The sequence below is a fragment of the Hetaerina americana genome, unplaced genomic scaffold (genome assembly GCF_022747635.1).
Source record: "Hetaerina americana unplaced genomic scaffold, ioHetAmer1.1.p SCAF_10, whole genome shotgun sequence".
NCBI lineage: Eukaryota > Metazoa > Arthropoda > Insecta > Odonata > Calopterygidae > Hetaerina > Hetaerina americana.
This window is the reverse complement of record NW_027286070.1, coordinates 5,055,698-5,080,786: the sequence shown is the minus strand read 5'-3', so window position 1 is coordinate 5,080,786 and position 25,089 is coordinate 5,055,698. Positions and strand designations below refer to the sequence as shown.

The 25,089-nt window shown below is 42.9% G+C and overlaps 1 protein-coding gene across 3 annotated transcripts in view; it reads right to left on the bottom strand.

Moving 5' to 3' along the window:
• The window catches only part of LpR1 (Lipophorin receptor 1), a 413,076-nt gene that overhangs the window by 9,720 nt on the left and 378,267 nt on the right, over positions 1–25,089 (bottom strand). For all 3 annotated transcript variants that reach the window (XM_071598204.1, XM_071598203.1, XM_071598205.1), the window contains 7 exons: positions 9,509–9,735; positions 6,182–6,482; positions 4,903–5,184; positions 4,221–4,521; positions 2,946–3,164; positions 1,495–1,849; positions 485–683 (listed from right to left, as the gene is read on the bottom strand). In XM_071598204.1, the coding sequence (XP_071454305.1) occupies positions 485–683; positions 1,495–1,849; positions 2,946–3,164; positions 4,221–4,521; positions 4,903–5,184; positions 6,182–6,482; positions 9,509–9,735 (1,884 nt within the window). The remainder of the gene's footprint in view (positions 1–484; positions 684–1,494; positions 1,850–2,945; positions 3,165–4,220; positions 4,522–4,902; positions 5,185–6,181; positions 6,483–9,508; positions 9,736–25,089) is intronic.

Here is a 25,089-nt window from a genome sequence, read left to right as displayed (position 1 = left end):
TCTAAAATGCAAGGACAACAGTGTTGCTGGCAATGAAGTCAGCTTTTCAGGTCAGAGGGATCTGAAGACACTCCAATATCACCACTGGCAAAGCTGTTGTCTCAACAATATGAATCTTGACAACAGAGTACCCAGGGGACAGATCCTCAACTGCATCACACTTTGTAAGCCTTAATGAGAAATTTTGTTAATTTATACTTCAACAGTTGAAACTTAAAATAACCTGCAGGACCATTAATATTTGACCATAGAATTTAGATATCAGTGTATGACAAAATAATGCTGCTCAGTGCAGCAACTTTTATAATTAAAAAAAAATTTTCCCAGTCTATCCTATTAACCACAAGCATAATTATTAGAGCTAGGTTTTTGAACAATAAGAACAATGAACATGAACTTTTAGTAGGAGAAGCAGAGCATGCAGAGTCAAAATTTGGTTTAATAAACAGATGTAGAAGACCCTGCAGCTACAGTGTCACCTCACCTTCATCGACACAAGTCAAACCATCGGGCAGGAAGCGAAGGCCATCTGGACAGGCACATGAGATCTTGGGTGACCGATCATTGATCTGAGGTGCTGGCAAGCATAGATGTGAACAGTGGCCATTGACCATTTGACAGTAGTTCTCACCATCTGGCTGACGATAGGGGTGATATACATGAACCACCATTGGGTGCTCCAACTGTAAGATTAGATGTGAACAGAAAATATGAAAATATAGTATACTTTATACATTCCCGCAGGATTATTTTGAAGGGCAAACATTGTTTCACACAAACAGTCAAAATATTTGAAAAATGGAGATGCACATCTGTTGCTCTCAGCATCTCTCTCAAGAGAGGATGACACAAATGAAAAATAAATTGAGATAAGTTGAGATTCAGTGTAGTGCAACGAAAATGATAAATCTTGAATTACAGTAGTTTTTTCATTCTTCACAGTAACACTTTTATAGATTGAGAGTAGTTGAGCCCACATGCTATTTTCTTGATACCAGTATTTTAATAAACAGCATAAAATCTGCCTTTCACAACCCTTTTAAATTATTCCTTCCCTTCTCAGAATATCAATCTATGTTCAGAGATGAGAATTTACATTTTGAAACAAGCTTTTTAAATTAGGTAAGCACATGGCTTTATGAAGCTCTTTTTTAAAAGGATAAACATAAATTTAATAATCTGGGTGAATGTGTGAGGTCCACTGCTTATAAATGCCTATGATGGCTCCCAAATTTAATTAAAACTATAAACTTTAGCCAATGATAGCATTATAGGAGGAACAAGGAGTTGCTTCACATTGAAAAGAAATTTTTGGAAATCCTTGATCTGCAAAAATCCTGAAAATCTAACGGCAACTACCAAATTGTAAAGGGCGACTCTTCACAATTTGGCAGCAGGAAGGAATTATATAATCAAGAAGTTTCCTGCAGTAAATATATATTTTCACCGCTAAGGGAAAAAGCAACTTAACTGGTTATTGACCAGTCCACTTACCATGTGAACAGCAGTAACTGGGGACAGGTCCTTCCCTGTGAATTTGTCAGCTTTGAATATCGTCTGCTTGTGCCAATCTGTCCAATAGACCCAGTCCTCAAAAGTTGTGACCGAGAAGGGATGCTTCAGGGAGTCAGGGGAATACAGAATCACCCTCCGACCACTTCCGTCGTAATTCGCTGAGGAGAGCGTGTTGAATTTTGCGTCCACCCAGTATATGCGCTGCGCAACCAAGTCCAATGTCAATCCATTGGGCCATTTCATGTCAAAGTTCACAATGACCTGACGGTGGGTCCCATCCATACCTGCTCGCTCAATCTTGGGCTCTGCACCCCAGTCAGTCCAGTACATCCACCTGCATTGCAATGCAACAAGGCCTAATGTTAGTGAAACAAGTCTTTCAAATGGGTCCCGCTGGAAAGACATGGTGGAGGTGGATGTACATACAGCATTAAATGTCACATCATGCTAACATTAACATAGTACCCACATATGTATTGTACTTTCTACCTCCCTTCATTCAATCTAACTTTTATTCCCTCTACCTTAATTATCTAAAATTCTCCCATCCTTACAGTAATCAGTTATCAGCATTCCTCGGACACTCAATAATCTTTTTTTACATTTTTCTACCCTCATTGAACTGTCCTGAGCAACCTTCTTCCGCCCCTAAACAAAAACTTAGCACTTCAGTGCTTGTGACAATTTGTAGAATTTGGTAGAATTGTCACTACTGGCTGGAGAGTACATAGGAATACATTTTTGCAACATTTCAATCAATAGGAGGATTTAGACAAAATATTAAAGTAATGAGATTAGATCGTACTCCCAAGGAATGCCAATACCTCATCTTACGTACACATATGAGACTATATCCCTATCTAAAACTATCACTTTTACATAAAATGCATTTTATTATCTTGTCAAAAATTTTAGACCTTCCCATGCAAATTTTAGCTGCTGCCTTGAGATTATTCAATTAAAAAATATTTAAAGGAGAAGGATTTTGCAGGTGGAAATCTGTGCTTTTTTTCAAAATCCAAACTTTGAAATAAAATACAAACACTATGAGAAATATGAAGGGGTCCTAAACAAAGAGTCAAGTGGTAATGGTTAACTCTGAATCAAATTATAAATTTAGACTTTGGATGTAAAAAATATGATAAGTAAGAAAACATTGCAAACTCAAAGAGTTATCTAGAAAATAGACAATCAACAGATGTATTTAAAAAACTCCACTGCATGGAATAAATTTTATTATGATTTGTTTACATTCTTTAAAAAACTCTCTCTTCAGGTTGAAACAATAAAAAAACACAGCTCAAATATGTAAAATGAAAATATATTGACTTCTCATAAAGGTGCTGTCACTTGATTATTCTATGAAGATGTGAATATAGGCATGAATAACTGATCCCAGCATCAAACCAAAACTGAACCAGCTAACTCACCCATTGAGAGGATTCAATGCAATGGCTCTGGGTTGCTGCACGTTGTCCTGTATCAAAACTTTGCGCATGCTGCCCTCAAAATTGGCAAGCACAATGGTATTTCTTCCCGTGTCAGTCCAGTAAATGTGATTGTAGATCCAGTCCACGGCAAGACCATCAGCGGTGGTTAGCTCATCTTTTATGACAACTGAGTGCTCCCGCCCCTCGTCAATGGGAGCCCTGGAAGGAAGCCATTGTAAAATTTTACATGTTCAAGTTTGAGAATCTCCATCTTATCACACTACACAATATTAATCCTTAGCACAAAATTAAATTAAATTAAAAACTGCATTCATATATTAAGGAATGTGATGTCTCTCCCACCCATGCCTAGCATAAACAGGTAAATTTAAATCCACGTATTTTCGCCAAATTTTATTTCAAAATTATTAGTTTAGAATAGTTTCCTATGTTTAAGAGGTTATTCCATTCAATTCTATTAACCCCTGAAGTATTTAATCAAACAATTCCAGCAATATTTTATGGAATTGAAGCATTAGAAATCTGAATAAATATAACAGCAATTATATCTATGCTTGCAATTGCAGTTATATTTATCCAACTTACAGGGAATAATGATTTCCCATAATGATTTTGATCACAATGACGTTCTATGGTCATGCTTATGAAAAAATGGTCAAGAGCAATATTACATAAGATACCTCCCCTCATGTTTTTTAATTGTGCCCACTTAATAACGTGGCTAGACTGCCACTTCTACTTTCCTCGAAGCTAAGGCAAAGCCATCACCCTCTTTCATTTGGATCCAAGTGGGTGCCCTTTTTATTGAGAACATACAAGAGAGAAATCCAAACAATGATTCAGAAAAACTAATTTCCTGAATTTGTCTCGATAAAGCACATTACTGTGAGAACTCCAAGTGAACAAATAACTCATCTAGCCTGGGATTCACATTCTATGATTTCTATGAATGAATACATGAAGTCCATAATTTCATGCCTAGTGCTTTAGACAGTTAATCTATAGAGACCTAAGCTACCAGGCCAAATCCTAGTCTAGGCATAAGCCTTTTTCACTGTGAACTTCTCACATTATTCTGCAAAACACTGGGTGATTCTGATTTAGTCACTATTCTAATATTTTCCACAATTACTCTGAAAAGCCATCTTAATGTATACATATGCATAATTCTCAACCATTATCATAATCATCCACAACACAAAAATTCCTGATTATCAACATCATTAGGCAAATTAAGCTACTTTCTGCACTCACTTGTAAATCTTCTGATCTGATAAATCACTCCAAAAGATCATTCCGGTGCGGAAGACAAAGTCAATAGCAGTCGCAGCCTTGGTGTCATTCACGATGGCTGTCATCTCATGGTGGTCCAAGGACACCTTGCGGATATCATGCCTGCGTGTGAAGAGGAGGGATGCGTGGCCTTCCGTCGCCTTGCACCTTGTGCGATCCCTTGGGTCCCTGAGGTACCCCTCGACACACTCACACTTGAAACTGCCCTTCTCGTTGACACAGGTCTGAGAGCATGAGCCAGGCGTGTCACACTCGTTTATGTCTAAGACAGAGAACAACAATGAAAGGTTAGTAGGGATTGTCACGAAGATGAATTCCCACATTAATTGTACATGGTAAATTGTAAAATTGTAAATTGGGGAAATTCAAGAGATTTTTATCTGGATGTAGCACAGGAAAGAATAATGAGATCATTAAGAAGTAGAAAAGCTAGGCTGAACATGAAAATAGGAGGGGAAATTTATGTATCTGGGCAGTATTGTAGAGAAAAATGGGTAACTACTGGTACTCTGACAAAGGTGGCAGGGACCACCGAAATACTAAAGTGAGTTATTGATTTGATGAAATGAAAAAGTTTTGGTCTGTGGTGAATTAATCGCAAAGAGGGTAAAGAAGGAAGCGAGGCGAGGTGAGGGTCCCTTACCGTCGCAGGTCCTGTTGTCCACGAGGTGGTAGCCGGGCAGGCAGTCGCAGTGGTAGCCGGCGGGGGTGTCGACGCACGTCTGCGAGCATCCGCCGTTGGGCAGGGGGGGTGGCGCCCCTGGGTACGTCTCGCCCGTGCACTCGTTCTTCCCGCACCGCTCCCCTGGCTCGTCCTCCCAGTCGGGACAGTCTGGCTTGCCGTCACACGCCTTCGCCAGCGGGATGCACATGCCGGCGCCGCACTCGAACTCCGTCTTCTGGTCGCAGCGGGGGGCAGGCGAGGCTGCGGCGGAAGAGGAACCATTAGGAGAGAGAACAAAAATCGCGGCTCGCGTCGAATTCCCTCCGCGGGGGGAGAGGGCGCACGCTCCCGAACTGTCAAGCCACGACAATGACGTCACGCCACGTGTCATATGTCTGAGCACCGAAAAATCGGGAATTGCTGTAGCTGTGAAGCAGAAACTGCCAGAGAGACAGCTTCTGTCGAAGAGAACGGCGATTTGGAAACTGTGAAAAACCACCACATCACACCAAACAGTTGACTGTTTCAGGCGTCACTTAGTGGAATAAGTTCATATTAAAAGATGAAATTGTGTTTTCCAGAGACTATTTATGATCACATGATCACGAATTGATGGAAAACAGGATAGATTGGAAGGTTTTTCAATGACCAATAATAGTGAAGAGGGGAGAGAGGATAAAGGGATGGGAGTGATGATTGAAAAGAAGAAAATGCTGACCGAAGGAGCTCGATCGCCCGCTGGAGAATCCCAAGACAATGGCCACCTGAGGGGCAGCTGGATGTAGGCGGAGGCTATTTACAGTTTCCGAGGGACATGAGATTGTCATAGGGATAGGATATGGTGATTCCCGCGAAACGTAGCTACAATGATGAAGGCTCATACAGAGCGAAGTATCTCAGAGAACCTTGAATTTCCACGGATGAGATACTTGTTATACAACTCAAACTTTATCAAATGTCAACGAAAACTATCATGAGTTACTTTCTGGTTCGAGTTGAGTCTTTGATCAATTCTTGAAAACATTACAAATATAACCCGGTACTGGTACCTCGACATCACCGGATACGGCAAAAGGGCCGAGTAATCCAAGAGATATTATATTCGAGTGTAGCGAAATCGCATTTCGAGTGAAGTACAGTAATTTCCTCACTCGAGGTGGCCCTCCTCTGGAATAGACTATTGCGTCTAGGCCAGGCCATCAAGAGGGAGAACTTCGGATGGAACTATTTGAAAAGTGGTGGGTGGAGAGAGACTCACTGCAGTTGTCCTCATCGCTGCCGTCCGGGCATTCGACCGTCCCCGAGCAGTGCAGGTGGCCGGGGATGCACACGCCGCCGATGGCGCTGCCCTCGCCTCCAGCTACGCTCCCGGAGGCGCATCGGAACTGGTCCGGGCGGCAGGTCACGTTGCGGCATCGTTCGGCCTCCTCGTCTGACCCGTCCGGGCAGTCGCGGTCTCCGTCGCACACCCACGAGGCGTGGATGCAGTTCACCCGGTCGCGGCACTCAAACTCGCGAGCGTTGCAGCGGGAGGTGGGCGTGGGACGCGTGGTGCAGTCCTGTGGGAAAGAATGCGGTCAGCGAGGGGCGAGGGCGTACAACGCTGCGGGAAAGTCGACACAAACAATCCTATCTCTAATTACGAGGTGGCCTCTAATTTTCTGAACAACGTATCGAATTTAAACAGTTTTCCTCAACGAACACCGTTCCCCGATTTGTCACCAGAGCGTTTGAGATATGAATGGGTACTTTTTGTGGATTATCCGTCGTCTTCGGAAGTATACCTGGCATCACCGAAGTCGGTCCAACTACTGTTTTTGGTTTTGTCTGAGCCCGTGCGTGGGATGGGGTACATCAAACACGAACTCGTCTCAAAATTCAAAGGAATATTGTCCTGATACGGATTTCACGATTCGCATATATAATCCCAGATTTGAATAAAAATCAGCCCTTTTAATGCAACAATTTCAGAGCGTAAAAATCATTCGCCTTGACTGGGACTCGAACCCAGATCCCTCAATATCCGGTCGAGTGCTTTAGCCACTTAAGCTACCGAGGCGTCCTCTTAAACTCTGAAATTTTGGGGCTTTTAAAGGAACTAGATGTTATGACGAAATACCGTACATACAATGTCACATGCATTCGTAGTCGTGCGCGAGGCGCCACTGTCCACGAGGTTAAAAGCCAACTTTAAACACGTATGGTGTTTTCCCTTTGACAAATTCCAAAGAAACTGCGGGAGATGCCGCAACAGTAACTTTTAACGGAGTCATCCGCTAATGTGCATTTTAATGCAACAATTTCAGAGCGTAAAAATCATTCGCCTTGACTGGGACTCGAACCCAGATCCCTCAATATCCGGTCGAGTGCTTTAGCCACTTAAGCTACCGAGGCGTCCTCTTAAACTCTGAAATTTTGGGGCTTTTAAAGGAACTAGATGTTATGACGAAATACCGTACATACAATGTCACATGCATTCGTAGTCGTGCGCGAGGCGCCACTGTCCACGAGGTTAAAAGCCAACTTTAAACACGTATGGTGTTTTCCCTTTGACAAATTCCAAAGAAACTGCGGGAGATGCCGCAACAGTAACTTTTAACGGAGTCATCCGCTAATGTGCATTTTAATGCAACAATTTCAGAGCGTAAAAGTGGCAGTGGCGCCTCGCGCACGACTACGAATGCATGTGACATTGTATGTACGGTATTTCGTCATAACATCTAGTTCCTTTAAAAGCCCCAAAATTTCAGAGTTTAAGAGGACGCCTCGGTAGCTTAAGTGGCTAAAGCACTCGACCGGATATTGAGGGATCTGGGTTCGAGTCCCAGTCAAGGCGAATGATTTTTACGCTCTGAAATTGTTGCATTAAAATGCACATTAGCGGATGACTCCGTTAAAAGTTACTGTTGCGGCATCTCCCGCAGTTTCTTTGGAATTTGTCAAAGGGAAAACACCATACGTGTTTAAAGTTGGCTTTTAACCTCGTGGACAGTGGCGCCTCGCGCACGACTACGAATGCATGTGACATTGTATGTACGGTATTTCGTCATAACATCTAGTTCCTTTAAAAGCCCCAAAATTTCAGAGTTTAAGAGGACGCCTCGGTAGCTTAAGTGGCTAAAGCACTCGACCGGATATTGAGGGATCTGGGTTCGAGTCCCAGTCAAGGCGAATGATTTTTACGCTCTGAAATTGTTGCATTAAAATGCACATTAGCGGATGACTCCGTTAAAAGTTACTGTTGCGGCATCTCCCGCAGTTTCTTTGGAAAAATCAGCCCATTTCCCATTTTTTAAAAATTGATCAAGCCTTAACTTTTCCGATTGAGTGGCCTTCATGCATATTGTCGGTCCAACAACATGATAATCGAAGTAGGTCTCGTCTAGAGAGGGAAGACTGCCTCGGCCAAATACTCGCACTAGATAACTATTCGACGCTCCCATGCATCCGATTTTGCGCCGCTGCAGTGACCTGCGTCGGCGAAGCTTAATGTCGTAACTTGATTTTCCATGAGTAAGCAAATGACCGACATAAAGCGTCGGTATCGCCCCGGAGTAGCTACGACAGCACAGCTTGAGGCATAGAACACGTTGCCTATTTTGCTCTACGCGGAGTCCCTGGTCTAGATGCATAGTGCTCATTGTACGAGTTGGGAACATCACCGTTACCTCAAGAGAAACTTTGATTGACTCAGGCCGTGAAGCGCCATTTATTAACGTAGGGTGTCAACACCAGAACGTTTATTTTTACAATACCGATTACTATACAAGCTCAAATTCAATGCTAATACTAAGTACCTCTTAAAGAGTGAACAAAGGAAATACCCCGTCTTTAAAATGTTGTTGCCTCGACATCGAGATCGAGCCACTCCTCGCTCTGGTGACTTTCATGTGGTCCATAGGTTTAGGAAACAAGTTCGTCGAGGATGTTCTGTTAGCCCTTTGTGTGATCCAGGTTCACATGCGTCAGCCAAATACGTACGGTCGTGAGCACGCTAAACGCCCTTCGTCTAAAGGAAATATCTACGGAAACAGTTTATTAACAGATCATTACCCAACCACGTGAAGCTGTTCTGAATACTTAACTTGGATTGGAGGTGAAAATATTTCTCATTAGCTGTTAAAATTCGTCGCCAGCAACAAAGTGAAGACATTAGAGGCCAGTGCTAATTAAAACAGTAAAATTTCATCTGGACATTTCAAATGTTTCACAATTTTCATGAAAACAGGGGCCATAAGGTCGGGAGTATATTCATCATACCATCACACCCCCGTGTAAAACGGCTTTTACATGCGAACTGCTGTGAATACGAGTCAACAGCCCTGGAAAACCACAGCGGTCCTTTTCATCTCAAGATGGGAGGATGTCATACATAATGACCCTCCATGCGTTTTTCGAATGATTACTGTACTCACTAACCTACCACATATGCCTGTGTATCTGTGAGGAGAAGATACTGTGTACATTCGTGTCAAAATAAAATCAGAGGAATACAGCGATCTCCTTAAAAATGAAAGGGACTGCAAAGACAACGGATGAAGCCGACTCGATTTCCCCTGGACCAAAGCGTGTGCTTCCAACTGACCTCTTCGTCGGAGCCGTCGGGGCAGTCCTGGTCTCCGTCGCAACGCCAGCGCATCGTGATGCAGTAGGAGTTGGAGCAGGCGAACTCAGTTTCAGGCGAGCACGTGGTTTCAGGGCACTCTGCCTCGTCGGAGCCATCCCCGCAGTCATCGTCCCGGTCGCACACCCAGCGGGCCTGCACGCACTTGCCGTTCTGACACGTGAACTCGTCCGAGCGACACGTCTCGTCTGCGGCGGGAAGTGGAGGCGAAGGGAAACAATGAAAACTCATTAGGGCAAGTGCCGCGTCGGATCACCTTGATGAGGGTGGATGGGTGGTGGAGAACATTTGTAGACACAAACTACTCAAAATGCATCTTCCTTCAAGACCCGAGAACCCAATGCCATGTTTGAACGCGCTGGCTTATACGTCATGCCATCGGCGGCGCGCGCGATGGGATTATCCAGGGGGTTGGGTGAGTTTTAGGTCGGCAAGTAAGTTACGACGCAGCCTCGATAACGCCCGATTCTTTTAATTGAAAAAAGAGATTTAACGAGGCCGGGTTTTTGATAGTTATCTGGCGTCTTAACTTCAGTCAGTACTTTCAACAATGATTCCAAAAATTCAGATAGAAACCGATTTACACGCTCTTGATTTACTCTTTGAGTATGAGAAAATTCAGTCATTTTACAAAGGACACACTTCTCATCAAGGATACAATTTTTTAACAGAAGGGTCGATTCCATTACTGCAGTTTCCGCATGATGAATTAAGAGCACAATGGAGACTCTTCACTCGACAGTGTACAACGAAAATCTTGCACTTAACATTTATTGAAGATTGCCGTGGGTATCTTTCTCGCGCGGTTATCAACAAAGGGATAAAGGCGGAATCGAAAATAATTTGGGTCTCGTGAAGTCGGTCTTTTAGGAATGCAGAATAATCAATCACAAAATGGCTGAGTGCGACCGCATTCAACAAAGTTCTAAGGTCCGGGGTGCGGTCTTTTGCGTTATTGCCCCGTCGCATTTTGATGGTCCACGGGTTCTGGCACTTAAGTCAGCTCTTGCGTTTGGGTACTTTCTCAAATTATACTCTGGCGCATTTAATGCGATCCATCCAGCATTTAATCTTTTCTAATTAAGTCTTCGATATTTTATCATTTGATCACTGCCCGTACTTAGAAGCGTGCTCTGATTTCCTTTTTTGCAATACATCCCTCCTCCCTTTACAAGATGACCACCTTTTTGACCTAAATCCCAATTCAACAGGAGTTAGTTCATCATTTTAATTGTAATGGATTAGGATATTTCTCTCAAAAAACTTGTGACCAATAGCTCGCAGATTTAGTTTGTTTTTATGATTTTGGGCAGATTTAAATACATATATGGAGTCATTTTCATTGTGGGATGTCGAAAAGGCAGTAAAAATACGTTTTTTTCTCTTTTGAAGTGTTCACGCACGGTTCTATTGAATGCGGTCGCAACAATAACCATATATAGTATAAACGAAACAAAAACAATAATTCTCCGTCACCAGATTAAATGGAGCAAACATTGATGGAAATGAAAATGAAGGGACATGATGATTTTATGTTTACTTTCCGCACTGGTCGTGTAGATATAAGCGAGAATTTCGGGAAGGAAAGTGTCCATGAAAAGGTTGCAAGGGGCAGATTCAATGGCCCACGTCCATAAACTAATGCTCTTCGGGAAATATATTAGCGGTATTTACGTAATTAAAACGGGGATGAACAACTACAGAAAACAAAATCACCGTTTTGTTAAGAGTCAAAACAATCCTCGTTCCACCCTCGGCGCCAATGATGATGCTAATTGATCGTTTCATTAAGATATCACACGAACTTGTGAATTTTAAATCTCGTCGATCCTTGCATGTGAAACGACAAATTGAGAAACTAACTTTCACGTGGGCGAGAGAGAAAGCATATTAATACATCTCTTACGAATTTTGGGAATCATTTTTTTTCTTTACCGAGGAGTGATCATTTGAAATCCTTGCCATGAGGAAGAAACCGTTCCCAAAACTTTTTAAATTGGAATTCGATTTATAGCGATGACAAGCGAATGACGCCAAGCGCTGTTTGAGAAAACGGAACGACCAGTGCGGGAGAATGAGTACCATGCAACATAACATCAACTTGCGCATTAAACTCACCAAAAACTTAAAAAACAAGGATTATAGCTAGCATTAAAACTGAGTACAAGCGAAAAATTATATTCTTTCAAACAGAGATAGAAAAAAAAGATCGAAGAAGAAATATAAAGATAACAAAGAGAAAAAAATCATACTCTACCACAAGGCACCGTTTCTCAAAGCTGAAAGTCAATTCAGGTTCTTCCTTGAAGAGAAATCTTCCTGAATATTTTATGGAAATTTAAGGAAAGCTACCAAACTTTCCATGAAGTATCAATGGAAACAGTTGTGAAGATTCCCAAGAGGGATCCTTTAGTTTGCTAAGGCCTTCCGATGCCATTAAATACAGTGAAAACACCAATCATCCCTCTACATTTCACGAAGTGAGATCTGAATAAATAAAATACGATTACTGTCTAAGAATGTACTCCAAAGACATTTCAATTGACCAGTGGCTTTGAGAAACGAGCCCGCGATTACTACGAGGAGAAAAGATTTCGCTTCAGACTGCATTACAAAATTTCAGGCAAAAAAGTTAAAGGAATATGGTAAAATCAGAACAAATATCAATAAAATAATCTGCCGCTCTTAGCAGACAACACACATTTAAACTAAGCAACTTCTACTATCTACTAACAGCAGCATAACAACCAGGAAGGCACTAGGTAAACAAAGCTGCGGATGGCAAAAGTCAATGCTAAGCAGGCTGTTTCTATACAGAGTTGGGGAAGCAGACTTGGTCTGTTTTTGTGGGAGGGGGAGGGCGTGAGTAACCTTCACCAGGAGGATCCAGGAGCACCTGCCAGAGAAAGTAAAACAAAATGGGCAGAGGAGTAGGGAGGGGACACCGGTGAGGGGAGCGCGGGGAAGATTGGACAGTAGGCTACAGGATGTGCAGGAAAGCAGGTTCTAAGCTACACTTACCTTCAGTCATGAAGAATAATGGACGTAAAGACTTCGCCCTCCAGCCTTCTTCTTACAACATAAATTCATGCATATGGTTATGTGTTTGTGTGTTTGTACATATACACAGGGTGTGGCAACATAACTTCCTTTTTGGAAAGCGTTTTGCGATTGATCGTACATAAACACACACATGTTTATTTGTGGGTATGTGTATGTATAAATAATTATATATTATAAATACATGAATATATAAAAATATATATACACACTGTATGTATATACCAGTATAATTATACACACATACGGTTGGAGACCTAACACCCCCTGCCACACGCCCTAGCGGGGAATTATGTAGATGTAGATATGCATGGGTGTGTATATATAGTCACACAGAATATGCACAAACACATGCGTAAATATATGTGTGTGTGTATATATATATATATACATGTGTGTATATATATATATATATATATATATATATATATATATATATATACATACATATACATATATACATATACATACACACACACATACACACGCACACATGGATAAATGAATGATGTATTGCATCCAACATATTCCCATCCGTCCCCATGCTGGTGAGTGAGGGATGGCCACCAAGACAGATCAACCAAGGGGTCTCCGCTGGATCGAACGGAGCGGGCGGACTCAGGACAAATCAAAAGCTCCTGACAACCTGCCTGAGAGGAACGATGGAGCGGGCAAAGTGGTGAGGCGGTGGGAAGGGAATTATGGTGGACCTAAGGGCCGACAGTCGAGTGGAGGCACCGACCAAACAAGCCCTTTGGTCGTATCTTCGCGCTTCCTCCACACCGCCCCTTAAACATACCCCAGCAGCCCGTCATCAGTTTCCGAAACCCACATATCAACTCTTTCAGCTTGGTTCCATAGTCTCCCTTTTACATTAAGTGATGTATACTTATACCCGCAACGGTAATATCTCTAAGCAATTTCACAAAGTTCCTTCGAAAACGAGCCCACCGCGCAGTCACCATGAAGTTAAGTTTCCCACTTAGTTTTCCTCCTAGAAAGAGCTTGGCCGAAGTAGACATTTTCAGGAGTAGCCGTAACGACTCTCTCTACTACTACCTCAAAAGCTGCAGGGAAAAACGCTCGTTCTAAAAGTTTCCATGATATTCGTGAGTAATAATGCAAGCCGTGAAATGACTCACTTTTTTACAATCATATTTTTCAATGGAGACGATATAGATAAATACTTTCGTAGTTTTCCGGCCATGATGAATGATCCAATTTGCTATACCAATTTGCTATACTAGTATTGTCATGTATTGTGAGCAGGCTCTATTTAAGAACCTATTTCAAAAAAATAAATAGGAAAACTACCGATTTTTTCCTGAAAAACGGCTGGATTAATCCGAGTCCGTGTATTCACCCCCTGACACATGCCCTGACGGTGGCTTGCAGGGTACCGAATAAGTACAAAACAATCATCTGTAGCGACCCTGGCCAAACTCTTCCTCGAGAGAATCCAGAGTAAAACGGCATGCAAAATTGAGGGTTAAGAAGGGAAGGAAAATCATTCCAAACAATTAAGTGAAAGTTGAGGCATAGTAAAAATCAACAATGTATTCCAAATTCACCTCGGTTTATCCTTAAACAGACGGTGGTGTGGAATCAATCAGATCAAACTGTTGGGTAAATGGTGGGCCACATGGTGTGATTATTTGATATTCGTCCGAGATTTAGGCGTTTCAATTGCTCGCTAAAATATATCCTCTCATTTGACATAAAGAGGCTACCGTAGCCAACAAATTTACCACTTATTACCAAAAACCAATTGTTTCCAATGATTTCAAGCTAAAGCAGGGACACGAATACAAAGTCAATTAAAGCCTTGTTAAGATTTTTCATAAAACACTGTTTTATAACCCGATAGTTAATACTTTACCTCAATCAATGATTCCGTAGAGCCAACAAGTTCAAATAAGGACATCATACATCATCAGCATTCTGATTTCACACGATTTCCTAAACTTTGAGTCAAAGGGTAAAATAGACGTAATGGCCACTTGAACCTTAAATAGTTTCCAAGATTTAGAATGACCATGCAAGCGTATGTCAGCAGCAACATCTCGGAAAGCCACATAGAACGCCTGACTTTAAATGGAATGGTTTACGTAATTCTCCCACCATTTCCATTCAAAACTGGCTCGCATTACGATACAAACAGTTGACTTGTGAGCGTCTCATACGGGTGGCGATAACGCACAGACCTCAGTGGACATACGAGTATATCGCACAAATATTCGTTCGACAGGTATTAAGTAAAATAGCGTTAATTGGTGCCGTATATATCCGTGATACATTAGTCCAGACGAAGGCCGGCCCGAGCGTGGATTACGGCGACGACAGAAAGGAAGCACTCATCGCCGCAGAACGAGAGAAGAACATGAGGACTCGGCCGTCAACACCGGAGACACCTCTGTTCTGACTCTTTTGTTTTGAGGAGGTAAGCTCTCGAGGAGGGTCCTTTAAGAAGGGGAGAATGGGTGGGGCGGGGGAGGGGCGGCTGGCGAGGAGCAGGGAAACGAGGCAGGTGGGCAAATGGACCCAAAACACTCCAGAATCCAAGACAACAGAGATTAATACTTCAAACGAGACGTTTTCTCCCAACTTACATACTCGAGCGAAAATACACGCCAACGCCACAGAGTCGGCCCTCTATCGGCATTGGAAAATTCACGAGAAGTGTCGCTTACGTTTAGAAACTACCCCACGTCCTTATACATGTGTCATTCTCAAAAAGCGACAATTGGTCCAGTTTTATACCGGAGCGATTCGAAATACCTCTTTTCCCACGATTCGTGCACATTTTTACGAAATGCACGAAAGGGTTGGTGGCTGCGAACAGCATCATTCATAGCATAATAGGTCTTTCAAGAGGCGGCTTTAATTCCACCACGGATCTCCCTATCCCACCCCGAGCAAGCAATGGGAATTACAGAGGTGCATACGGTCGTAATGAATTTCGTCTATCTCTACATAAAAATGAAAGTGAAAGTAACAAGGAGTGTAAGTGAATAAATACTACGCAGAATAAACATGAAATATTTACATGAAATCTTCATTTGCACATAATATATTAACGATTCGGTCATGAATCCAAGGTATTCTATGTGTATCTACACTAAAGTTACATGTTGTACTGGCACATGTGTATGTTTAGGACGGTCCCCTTCCACGCATTTATAGAACGCCCTATTTCTTAGCACTTAAATTATTTCTTCCTTCATTTCTTCGCAACTTCCGCCCGCCTTCATTCCGTATTAAAAAGTCTGCCTCATCACTCACCCCGCTTAACCAATGCTATTCCTTATTTCACGTATTTTCATCAACATCCCTCTAAAATAGAAAAATAAGGGGGAATTACCAGTTTCCTTCGATATTTTTATCATAGCATACTTATCGTTCACACTCCGAAGACTGGCTATTTTAATGGAAGGGAGTAGACGTTCCTGCGAGGCGCGTTCAAGTTCTGAGGTACCAATATTTTCCCTCCCGAGACTGAGAGCAGATTGAAAGTGTGCTGAGGTTGAGCTTCAAAGATACGGACACCCTTTATATGAATACGAAACAGATGACTGCACTATAGATTTAACAGGGTTCGTGTAACTCCCATCAGAGTGAGAAGCGTATTCAATACTTAAAAAGGGCGCCCTTCAGTGCACAAGAACAGCGTGCTATTCTTCCTTCTCTCCACTCACATGGTTTAACACGCTCCCATCGAAATCAATTGTTCGACTTGAATAAGGGTTATGGGTGATTGACGATGGTGTTATGTGGATTTTTGTCATAAAATTTACTTTCGTGGGTATGCGACAGTTCGACGAAGAAGAGGGCCGAGTAACGTCGTAACGCGTGACAACGAACACGAAGAAGAAAGCCTCGGGGCCACGGACCGCCTGTCGGTTCTATTAGAAGTGAAAAGGGACCCGTTCTGCAGAAGCGTCCTCGGCGGCCATGGGGTCATGCCGTTGACGTTATTAAAAATGCATACGTCTACAGGGATATTGCGAAGGGAATTAACATAAGTTTTGACTCTGTGGATTAAATAGTTCGTCATCAAACATACGAGACTTTAGAGCATGACCTTCACTGGTGCAGCGGAGACTTGAGAAGAACAACACCGAGGGCAAATGCTTGTGTAACTCAGGTTCGCATTCGCAGTTGTTGTCAATGGACTAGTATTTTGTTTAGGGCGTCCGTTAGAATGGAGGTTGATTCTCCCAAAGACAACAATTTTGAGTACTGAGCGAGTTCCTTACTCGTTATTATTAGTGCGTGCGCCATTTTTGGGTCTCCTCGCTAGTCCCGCACACAGTCGCACCATTCTCCCGGAGAATTATAAACTATTGGTAATCCGGTGGGAAGTGCCCCATCATTGTGAGGTGTCCATTTTGCAGTACCTCTTTTTAATGCTTAATGAGGCACAACTGCTTTGGATTAATCGGAGGATCACCACATTAAGAGGAAAGCCTAAAGTCCTTTCGGGAAAAGGGGACACGAGAGATTAACTGCTGGAACGTCGGGAAATAAATATCTGACCAGGAAATAAAGCCACTATCACTCGAACGGAATAGGCAGATTCAGGTCGACCATTCGTACCCATCGACCTTTTCCCTCCTGCGAGAAGAGGCGGGGGGGGGAATTGGGGGGGGGCGCTAAGGGTTCGGTCCATTTTTCAAGAGGCCCCCACGGGCCCTAGCTGCGTCGGTGGGGGCCGAGGAAGGACGACGGAACATTCGATTTGTGGAGGGGCGTCGGACGTTTGCCAGCAATAAATAAAAGGGAGAGGAAACACATCGTGTGCGGAAGTAACATTATTTATGGAGTCAGATATTTAAAAAAAAATATATTTCTCTCACGCTAAAAATTACGGGGCGAAGGAGGATAGTGTCGATAAAAATACAGTATCATTTACCGAGAAAATAAAGTTAATGAGGCAGTTAAGAAATTGAGAACAGTAGAAAGTACACTCCACTTACAGTAGTTACATAGTTCAAAATATGTTTTTTTTTTAAAGTTAGCTTTACAGAACGTTTGATGCATTACTAAAAATAGATCAACAAAATCGCTATCCTGATTTGAGAAAGTTTGAGAAAATAATTTGTCATAAATAAAGCCGAAATCTTTTTTAAGGTCAACTTATTAGAACATTGAATTATCTAGCTTTGTTAAAGATAAACAAGAAAGCCATTAGAAGTACTTTTTGCTAACATGTAGCTTAACTATTAATGAGAAGAGAACCGTAAAAATTCCATTTCAACGTTGCATTACAGGCATTAATACTAATGATAATTAATGATCTGATCTCTGTAGTATTTACATTGCAGTTTTATCTGTCACTTTTAATTATGCTATGCTTCCACCGAATAGGTACTTTCAGTTTTCACAGCTTCCAATTGCATTTGAGAGAAAAAGGGAGAATTTAAGAGAATTTTTTTACTGAATAAATAATTAGAAAGATAACATAAGCAGAGAATGAAGAGAGTGGGAAAAGAGGTGCTAAAAAATGGAGGTAGGAAACTAAGATGCCGAATGGAATAGGCTGAACACTGTAAATACGTAAGAAATGTATCTTTGGGGGTGAATTGAATAAAATTCAATTCACCCCCAAAGGCACACCCCCAGGCTCCATCACACGATTCAAGGGCCCCAAAAGGGTCAAGGAAAAGTATTACCTAGCGTTGCTTAGACCTCACCTTGAATAATTGTCGATTTTGGAATCTGGTCATGGCCAACACTTCTCGGATCGAATAAGATACAGGGTAAAGCTACGCGTTTCATCAAAAACCTTAGCGAACGACCAGGCAGAGTCACAATGTTATCGAAGACAAGCCCGGGGTAAGAGCCACGAAGGGCATGACACACGACTCAAGCCACTGAATGTATCGAAATCATATGACCAGAATGTTGACTTGAAGGCACAACAAGACTCTAAGGGCAACTGAGTGCCGGATAGACCCCTGTAGCTTACAATATCCTTTTCCCCTTTCACGATTCGTTATCAAAACAGCAGACAACACGAGTGTAGCCAATCTAACTACTCCAATATGAGATGTTAAACAATACTGATTCACGATAAAATCACTATTCACCATAATGGTTGGTGATCTAAAGAATCTGATCCCCTAAAACATCCTCGTGGCAGTTTGCATGCGGAGACAGACCTACTTCCTCTCCAGTCGAGTGCAACAAGTGACCGCATGGATGAACTTCCGGTGCATCGGTTGTCACTCTGCACTTTGTTAAGCTCGTTATTTCGACTTGCGGATGAGTACTTTGAACTCAGTTGAAAGGGAAAGTTGACTCACGAAGTGAGACCGTGACCGTCGACTCCCCCGGAAGTAAGGCTCCAAGATCGCTAGTATGCAGCCGAAGTTGCGCGCGACGCCATTGTTAGCCTAGCCTATTATTATACCAAAACGTCATTACACCATTTATTAACCCATTATTAAACAGTTCATACATGCATAACCTTCACCTCGTTCTTTTCACGGTTCCAAAATGAAACTCTTTAACGTATTTCTTCCATACTACCCTGCCCTTGTGAACATCACTGAAGTGATTGGACGAGAGGAGGATTTTATTGTAGACCGCTTATTTTAGTTGTCGAGTTCGTATGCCTTTTGTAAAATGTTTACTAAAAAAAGAGTAGTATATAAACACTATTCTCCTCGCATTACTTCGGGTATGTCAGGATTAGCATAAATCCTGCGAGTGGGCAATCGAGGAGTATTTGTGATGAAAATGGGAGAGATGGCGCGAGTGAGTTTTTTTTACAATATAGATAGGAGGCACCGTTTGAAATAAACTCGTACGAAATGATGTGCTCTGTGCTGGTTTTATCTCGTCGAGAGAAGAGATTAGAGCCGAATATCCAATAAACAGATATATTCGAATATGAAAGAGAAGAAAAGTGAATGGTTTGAGAGAGAGGATGGGGTTGGCCAAGAATGGCATGAATGTATGAGGCTGAACGTACTACCGATACTAAGGAATAATGTTAGGGGTCTCAGAAAAAACGCGAAACAGTGCGTGGACATAAGAGGAAATTCAGAAGGTCATACTAATCACAATAAATGTTGTCGTAGTAATAATTTCATTCCGAGAAGAGGTCACCAGTAACAATATAAATGCATCGTTAGGCCGCCTGTGGCGTCGGGCACCAAGTTAGCGGCAAGATGTCATTTGGCGCTATAAAAAGGGTGCACGAGGAAGACCGAAACCACACCCTGACGCTTGGGGCGCCAGAGGACGACGGAGCAGCTCACAACCCCTGGTCTACGTGAAATTGCGACAGCCCTCTTATCAAGGGGTCGGGGGAGGGGGTATCCCACTGCCCGCCTCGCATTCCTCCTCGCCAGATATGGACCAGTTCGCGGAGAGTTCCATTATTCAGCGTTACCTCAGCAAATAACCTTATTTTTTGTTCATATTCGGAGCGTGTCGTCTACGTTTCATGTGAATTCCCCAATGACTTCTCACTTACTAATTTCATTAGTGTCAGCAGAATGATAAGGCTTATGAACTAGGGTGGTCCAGTAAGTACCCGGCCTGACCTAGAGATGGCGGTAGTCGTTTGAAATTTATATCACTGTATTAGAAATTATGCTATCTATACAGCACATGTTTCAAGTTTGAAGCCACCACTAAGTTTAGTATTTGTTTGGCAGCCATCAATGTTGAACGTTCTCGGTGAATTTGTGAAAATGGAGAAAATTGGTCATCGTAATATAATACAAAACTTTTATTTGAAAGGCCTCATCCCAACCAATTAAAAGCTGAACTGATTTATACTCTGGGTGAGTCTATTCCTTCGTTTACAACAGCCAAATATTGGGTAATTGAGATTAAACGAGGCCGTACGAGCTGTCAAGACGAGCATCGGATTGGTCGACCAATTGAACATCGCTGGGAAAAGTGTATATACCTGAAAGGAGATTATGTTGAAAAATAAAAACATTTTTTTTCCAAAAGTTTTGGTGCTTTCTTTGTTGGGCCGGGTACTTATGGAACCCCCCTCGTATTTGCCTACACACGCATATCAGAAGAGTAGATTGAAGACTATTTTTCCCAATTTAACGGTTGGGTGTTGACGAGGACGTAATAGGAAGGAGGAGGAGATTGAGATAGCGGGGTGGATGGAGGAGTGGGGAAGAGGCTTTTTGGACGTGGCACGAGAAAATAGGGGAAGGTATGAAGCACTGAAGTAGGTAAGGATGTGGATCAAGTAAAAGGAGGCTCACGCGAAACATACTAATGTACAGGTCGTTAGAGGCTATCCGAGGCCTCCTTTTGGCGTCACATAACCTACGAGAACGTTATCAAAAGAGGTATATATATTTCAACCAAATTCAACAGAGGACCACACAGAGCTTATTTCAGAGAATGTACTCGCAAATGAAATCAGAGACGGTAGTAAAAGTACATTATCCCGTAAGTCACTAATTATTTATGATATTAGTTTGAGCGATAAATGGCAAATAAGCTCCCTTCCGTATTTGTTCGACACAGGAATAGCCGATTTCCAATATGCATGGTTGCCTTACATCGCCAAAACTTTTTCTCCTTCTACAAGAAATGATGACCGAAATTCACTTAGAACTCACATTTCCTTTCGAGTTTTTACTGATTTTCATGCATGACGGCAGGACCTGCGGGGGTTTAAAATTGGTGATCAGTTGTTACTGTTTCTCCTATTTACACATTTTTTAAGCATCATAAATGCAAACTGCATGAATATTACACTTTAACTTATACCCATTCATCCTTCTGAATGTCACCCGCCATTTCAGCGTAGGTGTCTCAGTTTCAACGTAGCTTTCAAAACATAATTCGCCGTTACGAACGTAGGGCATAGGCGCTATTCTGGCGACGGGGCGCTATCCTCTCCAAGGAGAAGGGTCTCATCGCATTGCATGGTACGATAACTGGATTGCACCATCAGCTAGAAGAAAGCTAACACTGTTTGGATGATTATCTGTGGCGACAAACGAAAAACAAAAGAAGGTAAAACGGACATAAATTTCGTCACCTCCTCCTACCTTCAGTTAAGCCCATTTTAATCGTTTTTTGGAAATTAGATCCGTATTCATTACGTACGTTTCTCATCAAATGACGCTGCAAAAGGAATATGCATAGCTTGATTTCAGCAATTTAAAGGGCACGAAAAACATTTACGCGTGAGCACCAACAACAGCAAGTTTAAAATTACTCACGGGGGTATCCTGAACACTAGAATATACTTAAGCACTCGAAGCAACAATTTTTTTTGACATTATTTCCATCATGGGGACTTCAGAATACAACTTTTTCTATCTCTAAGATTACAATTAAGCGAATGGTGTGTTTTAACTACAGTCAGAAATCCTAGAATCTTGACACTTCCTTGATTTATTCCGACAGATTATAATATAACGCTTGCTTCCAAGTTTCAAGTGGCCCGTGTGTGTCGCCTGCGTTGAATTAATTCGAAATGGAAAGCTATTCGGCGAAATGTAACCGTCGGTTCCTCCTGGCTGAACGGCGGCAAAAGACTCCTCTCCACCCCTGCTCCCTCATTCTTCCTCGTTACAATTCCCCTTCCGCCTACTCACCCCCAAAGGCCAAGAACTTCCCGACTAAATTCCTTCCGCAATTTCCGGAGAAAATAGTGCCTCATAAAACTCTCCCCCCCCCCCCACACTGAGTGGGTGCGCTGAAGATTACGTCGCAAGCCGAGGCGGCGGCGGCCATGTCTCGGAGGAATTTCAATTAATCTCCCAGGGTCGTGCCGGTGTGGAAGGGGTTGCGGAGGAGCGGCTGAGGGATGAAGGGGGGGGGTTAACGTGCGGTCGGAGGGCGCGCCCTCTTACGGTTCGGGGAGCACGCATCACGCTCTAGCTAGCGTTTGCCCGCGATAATTAAAGTCTCGCGAACGTTTCGCCGTCTCTCCTTCCAGTCTTCAACAGGACCCTCGCGTCCCAACGAGGCTTGTCGTCCTTTCTGCTTAAGCCGCGCATATGAACCGTAGCACCGCCTCTCCTGCGACAATGGCGTAAACAAAATGGAGGGTTGTGGGGGCGGGAATCGTTAGCCTTCCGCATTTCGCGAAATTCACCACTGGAAACAAATGCGCACATAACCTACATCCTTACCATTCGCATCATTCCATTTAGGGTTAGGCAGAATCAAGAGTATGTCCAATTTTAAGTAATTCCAGGATGCTTACTTCCTCATACTAATTTCTTCCATTTGCAAGACCAACCTAGCATATTTCTTTGCCTGCGTCACATTAATGCATAAGACTCAAAAAAGATCCTTCTGTCACTCCCGAGTCGCATAACGCATAGGCATATTCTCTGGGAGCACATTCAATTATTCGTGAATTTCTCTTCCTGGCCCTTCCTCTCGCTATCGAACCGTTCGCTGTTCCTCTCTCATAGGTGCAATTCAGTTATTCGAGTCTCATCCATCTCTCCCAACATAACCAAACCTTAATCAACTCAATTAACTTTCACTTACATTCATTTTTTCATAATCCACTTATTCCTAACAAAACCAAACCACTGTTATCAACCCAAAGGTCTGTTTGATACGCGAGGGTAGGGCTCATCTAGAACTAAATCCACAAGCCTACAAGGGAGTGACATTCACATATTATCAGGTTAATGAAGGGTCCAGTTCTTTTCCCCGTGTCGCCAGTGGTTTACCAGGTACCCGAAAAATCATAGCTTGGGTGAAGATGAGGGTGCCCGGAGGAATTTATCATGGCATTCAGCCGAAAATCATGTTTATCCTGGCATACCCTAAATTTTCACTTACAAACAAAAATGTGGGGATACATACCCTGAAACACAATGGAATTTTTCACTGCTACATTAGCGCTCACTTTCAAAATTAGAACAAACGAATCGTTTGCTGACACGCTGCTCGTACTATCGAAAACCTTACGCCTGGCACTCCTCTCAAAAGACGGAAACAAACGGACATATTAAAACTGGCGCATTTCGTTGCCCTCCGGGTAACTCGCGGTCGATGTTCTGAACGAATGATGGCAACGAATCCTGCACATCTAATTTATATTGAACTTTTCGGTCACCCATGTTAAACTGTAATAATAAAATAACGCCAGACAAGATGGACGGGATAGGTTCCACCAGCAATAATGCCATACCGAGAGAAATGAATCAATCCGCAATCAATCAATCAGAGCAATCAACTCCGCAAATATGCACGCAATAAAAAACACTGTTACTCACAATTAAGTGTGGAGGCGCAAAATGATATGACAATTGCTGCGACAAGAGTAATACTGGGCTCCAACAATTACGAATACGAGAGGTTCTACCATATTTGTATCTTTCTGCTGATCTGTTTGCGGAAACACGTTTTTCGATAAACCGTCGCCTCTCCCGCTGGATGCCTTGAGATGCGGAGAAAGAGTAGAGGAAGTGATAGAAAAACGTATGGTAATATATTATGCGAACAATTACCAGAGGGCCACCACTGGCTCCTAGGGTCTGTCCCAAAGATACGTAAAAATAAGCTCATCGGCTTTTTATAATCAAAAGACGTCATCGTCTAAGAGTTTGTGCCTCAGGGACAGGAAGTGAACAGTTAGGTTTATGTCGAAGCCCTCTAAAGGCTGTGGAAAAGAGTGCAACTTGTCAGGAAAGAGATCTTTGCCAACTGGTGGCTGCGCCACGGCAAACCCGCCGCCCTGCGCACTCCGCCTATCTCGTGCGGTACAGAGTACCTGACCAGGCACAACGCGGGGCAACGCTGCCCTACAGGCCCCATGTGGCACCACTGGACTTCCTTCTTTTTGTTCCCAGAACGAAAAGAAGCTTGAGAGACAACCATTTTGGAACACTAAATGACACCAAAGAGGCCCAGACGAGATGCGCGATGCGCAGGCGCGCGACTAACAGCTAGCGCGACTAAAGGCAATGGCATCCACGTCTCGATACACAAGGTCTCGATACCTTGAGGGATTTTAGTAAATTGTACTTTTTGATCCCCAACGAAGTCGTACCCGAGCTTACTCTACTTTTTTGTGACAGACCCTGCACATTGTCAGTCCCAAGTCTGTCAGGCTGAAATCAGTCCCAGGAAGTACTAATTGATAATGAAAATGCGAGTAAACGTAGCGTTTGTGATTCTACTGTCGATAATGTGACCAAATAGCGATGCCTTTGTTTTTTACCAAGCCCCATGGGAATTTATTTCCCCGAATGACGAGGGACATTCTACACTTTGCCTCAGCAAAAGTTTCGTGTTGAACACCCTGGAGGACGACACAACATTTCCCCAAGCTTACATGCAACAATCGGTCGCGAGAGTGACTTACCTGTGGCGCGGTCGCGTCGTCTGCAGGTGGACCTTAGATCTGGCCGAAACCGAAGTCGGGGCAGCAACACCGATCAGTCGACCGGACGGTTGGTCGTCGGGCCGACTGGACCAGCAGCCGGGCCCAATCAGAGCGGCGGCATTGAGAAGTGTGCCGG